Source organism: Lactuca sativa, chromosome 5 (genome assembly GCF_002870075.4).
Source record: "Lactuca sativa cultivar Salinas chromosome 5, Lsat_Salinas_v11, whole genome shotgun sequence".
Lineage (NCBI taxonomy): Eukaryota > Viridiplantae > Streptophyta > Magnoliopsida > Asterales > Asteraceae > Lactuca > Lactuca sativa.
This window is the reverse complement of record NC_056627.2, coordinates 70,472,005-70,477,444: the sequence shown is the minus strand read 5'-3', so window position 1 is coordinate 70,477,444 and position 5,440 is coordinate 70,472,005. Positions and strand designations below refer to the sequence as shown.

Here is a 5,440-nt window from a genome sequence, read left to right as displayed (position 1 = left end):
ATAATTACAATTGATGCAATCCATTAGACCCAACACTTGCAGTTTTAAAAAAGAAAATGATTGATTTTGTTTGGATGCCTTCAATTTGGATGTGTAAAAAAGTGGAAAGATTATCTAGTTTGGACAATAGATTACTATGGAATTTGGAATTTTTGCATCAAAATATATTATAGTGTTACGTCTAAAAATATTAATTTATATCATCACTAAATATTATAAAGAAACAAAACATCATAAAAGAACAACACTACATCCGAACTAGTTTTTGAAGTGTAATCGTTTATGGATTCATATTTAGCCTATGCCTATGCATAACTCGAAACTTGTTTCATATTAGCCAATAATTATGTTCGTATTAAATAACTTATGTTTTTTAAGGTTTCAGATTAGTCTATAACCGTTTTCAGATTAAATAACCTAAGCTATAAAGAACGTTTCAGATTTCGATGATGCAGTTTCTAAAATCTGGTTTCGGATAAACTAAAAAAAGGGAGCTTATTTACCAAAACTAAAAAAAAAAAAATCAAAAGGGAAAAATTCAGATATTTTTTTTCATAAAGAGGGAGCTTATTTACCAAAATATTTAAGAAAATTTGGAAATAGAAAAAAATGAAAAAATTCGAAAGCTATCTAAATTAATCGGAAAAAAATCAGAAATGTATAAATAAAAAATAAAATAAACTATATAATAAGTTTATTTAAATATTCTATATAATTGATTTAATAAAAAATAATTATTATTATAAACTAAATTGTAACAAAAATAATCAAAAAAGAAAAAAAAACATAAAAAATAAAAAAATGATTTGATAGACAAGACAAAAGGGTATTTTTCTAAAGATATAAGGGGTTTTTATTTATTTATTTGTTTATTTTAAAAAAGCCCTTTAGTATATAATATCTGTTTATCTTCTCTAATAAATGAATGTTTTTTTACTAGTTGTTACACTCTCATTCAATTTGCTAAATGTCATTTTGTCGTCATTTTGAATTAATTTTCCATATTTTATTTTATGAGTTTTTTAGTTTTATTAAATTTCACATCAGATTTTAATATAATAATTGAAATAAATGGATATCAATTTCATTAATAAACTTACATTTTAATTTCAAAATTTCAAAATTAAAGCTTATTAGTTTCTTTTATTTATTTAAATTATTTGTTTAAATTTAAAAGATGAAAAATATTTCTATTATAATAATTCATTATTTTTCTCATTTTCTTATAAATTCAAAATTCTCAAATATTTTGACCTTTATATTTAACTTCTTTTTTCTTAAATAAACTCATATAATACATTAGTATCACAACTAGTACTAATAAAAGAATAGTTATTAGTATCACTTGTCATTTTCTCATAAATTATGTTTTATTTTCAAATACTTTATAAAAAATGAAATTTATCATTTTCTCATCATTTTCTATTTTTTAAAAGGTATGTTAATAATAACTTAGACAACTATTTATTGAATCCTTGATTTTTAGGAGACATTTACATTCGTCTTGAATAAGTTTCGATTATAGTTGCCACAATTAATTGTACTTATATATTAAAAATCCTACAAAATCATGTTTAATTAATAATTTATTGAACATAATTGATTAATAATTATGAGTTTTATTATAAAAATTTAATTATTTTTATAATCGTGGTTCCCACGGGCTATAACTTAGTAATTAAATAAAAGTATGATAATATATGATATAATACCCACCAATTTTACGGGTTGATAAAAAAATATGGGATAATGACTTAGGATGGTAATTAAGTTTCTAGTTTGTCCGTATTAGGCACTAAGATTTTTTTTGTGCGTATTAGACCAATATAGTTGTTATTACCATTTAGAAATATTCCTTTTTACCGGTTTCTTCTTGTTTAACCGGTAAAAAGGAATATTTCTAAACGGTAATAACAACCATATTGGTCTAATACGCACAAAAAAAACTTCAGTTACATAATACGGACAAACTGGAAACCTAATTACCCTCCTAAGTCATTAACCCTAATTTTAAAGACATTGAAAATATATGACCATCAAGAGTAAACTAGTTCGTTTAGAACTCGCGTCGTCCCATATCGAACAGAAGAAGAACCTGCTTCTCCTCTATATAGCGAAGCTCTTCATCTATAGTCGTCCCTTCGGGGACATCCGATAAAATTGGAACGATACAGAGAAGATTAGCATGGCCCCTGCGCAAGGATGACATGCACAAATGGAGAAATGGTCCAAATTTCTTTTAAACCCTTCGTCGTTTTCTCTAAAACCCTAATTCCCTTTTCAAATGCTAATATTGTTCAATTGTAATTCTTACGTTTCAGTAGATAAACTACTGAAGTCATGATCAGACAACATGTGGATTCCATGGTCAAATTAATCTTCTTGTGAATGTCTTCAACCATTTGTGGCAAGTAAGGGTGATCTTTCTTTCTATAAAGTCTCCTTTAAGTTTTTTTTACTTTTCTTGTCATTAAGTTTCATGCTTTATAAACTTCCGTTTATGTGTTGTATATAGTCTGTATGTGTTTGTTTATGTGCTGATTTTTTATTCATTTTGCAACTTCAGTTTCTTAGTTCATATTGTGGTTTTGTTGTTTATAAAATAATTGATAATAGACATCCTTTGCAAGTCCCTGTTGGTTTTACATTTCCATTCGTTATCAAATGTAGACATTGATGGGAGGTATCAAAGTGAGATTGTTTTTGTACATATGGATATGTTCATGTAAACATTTAAATGACAAAAAAGAAGTTATTGATAAAATGTTACATATTTATGTAATGAAGACCATCAATCATATGAGTTTTTGGACTTGGAAATTCTGGAAGGGTTGTGTGATAAATTTAAATGGAAGCTAACTATTTTCAGTCAAACAAGTCACTCACATTGATTAGTAAGCATGTTTTCTAAATAATTAGGGTTAATGACTTAAGAGGGTAATTAGGTTTCCCGTTTGTTTGTATTAGATCGCTAAGGTTTTTTTGTGCGTATTAGACCATTATGGTTGTTATTACCGTTTAGAAATAGTTATTTTTACCGTTTAAACAGGAAAAAACCGGTAAAAATTACTATTTTTAAACGGTAATAACAACCATATTGATTTAATACACACAAAAAAAAACCTTAATGACCTAATATGGACAAACTGAAAACTTAATTACCGTTATCCCAAAAAAATATATATGTGACTTTGCAAAAGTTACTATGACACCTACGAACCATTCACAAAATTTCTTTAAAAAATTGTCCTATTAATGATTTTATGTTAAGAATCAATAATCGTATGAAACATTCAACTTCAACTTGTACAAAGTCGTACCTATAATTATTGATATTGTAGAAGGGCTACTCATGTTAATTAGTCAATTTCTCTCCTGGCATATTTTTTTTATTACTCGCCGAGTAATTTGAGAAGACTATCTAATTATGTACTAAAAATTATACTATATACTATTCAAACAAACACGTTATCCATAACGTTAAGCAATCAGTGAGTTTTACTTTGTAATTTCTGGCCAACGTTTACTTTATATATATAAGAATATATACATCTAAATACAGCAACTTTTCCACATTCGAAACACAAAATGGACCCAAACCTGTTCGATGCATCCTTAACAGGAAATGTACAACTCCTTAATGCATTGTTCCAGGAAGACGAGCTAGTTCTTGACAGAATTTCGCTCAGCTGCTTCAACGAAACACCATTGCACATTGCAGCCTTGAGAGGCCACCTCGATTTCGTGAAGATTCTTGTGCGTAAAAAGCCGATACTCGCTATGTCTCTTGATTCGCTACGAAGAACAGCCCTCCACTTGGCATCCGCGGAGGGCCACGTGGAGATTGTATGTGAACTCTTGAACGTGATGAGTCCTGAAGGATGGCGTTTCCACGACCAAGAAGGAAGAACAGCGCTGCACTTGGCTGCCATGAATGAACAATTAGAGATATTAAAAGCTCTGATTCAGAAAGAACCTGATCTTGGTAAAGAGCTACAGGGAAACGGGGATACCATTTTGCATACCTGCATCCCTTGGAATCGTTTTGAGGCCATGAAATTGTTATCTGAGCTATGGAATGATGAAGAGCTGGCGAAGCTCACAGATTGCAATGACAACACCCTCCTTCACCTAGCTGTCGTTCATAAACAGATCCAGGTTTTGTTTTAACTTTCCTTTTAATTAAGATCACTTTTGACTGATCTGTAAATGTCGAATTGCTCATGTTTATGATTATATGTGCAGACTGTTAAATATCTGCTTCAGAAACCAAGTGTTAGAGCAGCGGGAAACATTGTTAATAGACATGGGTTCACAGCACTTGATATTCTTGATCATTGTCCACAGGATCTCAATGCACTACAAATTCGTAGTTTGCTTATCGAAGCCAACTTTCTGAGAGCTAAAGATGTTAGTCATTCCTTTAGACCATTTCAAAGGTCAACAGAATCGAAATCCTCAGACACAGTTGCCAATCCGGAAAGCAAGCCTAAAGGATGTATGTCAAGAATATGGAATTGGTATCTGAATCACAATGGAGATTGGTCGGAGAAACAACGTGGGATTCTGATTCTGGCAGCGATATTAGTGGCAGGAACATCATTCTATTCTGGGCTACACCCTCCAGGAGGAACGTTTACTGGTTCTAAAGATGGACCTCTGGGAAACGCAGTTCAAACAGAAGTAGTAATGGGTAATTTCACCATATTCGTGATACAAAATACCATAATCATGGTTATTTCAATGATGATTGCTCTGGTGTTGCTGAGTGGAATCTCTCTAAGGAACAAGTTCACTTTATGGGTGCTCAACCTCGCAACTGTTTGCATCTTGTTTTTTACAACCCTTACTTATTTACAGGAGATAGCCTGGATGTCCCCTGATACATGGGTGAATGCTCCAACACTTTACATGTGCTTTGTATGGATACTGCTATTCTTGTTTGTTGCCTTCATCCACACAATATTCTTCATAATATGGGTGATAAAGAAGCTCTTGAACGCTAGAACAAAGAAAAGGAACAATGACTACGTTGTCGTATAATAATCTACAGTCCGTCCGTGTATATGTTGATTATATTGAATTTGATTTTATTAATCTGTATATTTCTCATATGTTTTATTTGCTGTGGCTGTGGCTTGCGTCTTTCTTATGACGTTAAGTATGAGTTTATGTAAGGTATGATGATACATGATGCAAACTACTTGACATGTGACAATTGTAGCTACCATAAAGTTTATGCTTCACACGATGAAAGTGACACGCTTTGTTGTTTCTGTGAGTTCCATGTAATAAGGTTTTCATTGAGAAAATGTCACTTCTCGTTTTTTTACTCTGAGGAAACAAAGTCTATAGTTTTGTGTTTAGAAGGTCATTATTGATAAAACAAAACGGGTAAGCCGGTCATAAATTGTCTGCTCACCAAAATTTACTCCCAATC

The 5,440-nt window shown here is 30.8% G+C and overlaps 1 protein-coding gene and 1 non-coding gene across 2 annotated transcripts; both read left to right on the top strand.

Moving 5' to 3' along the window:
• Positions 1-2,135: 2,135 nt before the first annotated feature.
• LOC111898416 (U6 spliceosomal RNA) lies at positions 2,136-2,238 on the top strand. The gene has a single exon (XR_002852568.1). It is a non-coding gene; the product is annotated as a U6 spliceosomal RNA (small nuclear RNA).
• Positions 2,239-3,556: 1,318 nt separating this feature from the next.
• On the top strand, positions 3,557-5,203 carry LOC111898410 (ankyrin repeat-containing protein ITN1). The gene is made up of 2 exons (XM_023894328.3): positions 3,557-4,158; positions 4,246-5,203. Exons 1-2 carry the CDS (start codon positions 3,589-3,591, stop codon positions 5,041-5,043), a joined length of 1,368 nt encoding a protein of 455 aa, XP_023750096.1. The 5' UTR covers positions 3,557-3,588; the 3' UTR covers positions 5,044-5,203.
• The last annotated feature ends 237 nt before the right edge of the window (positions 5,204-5,440 follow it).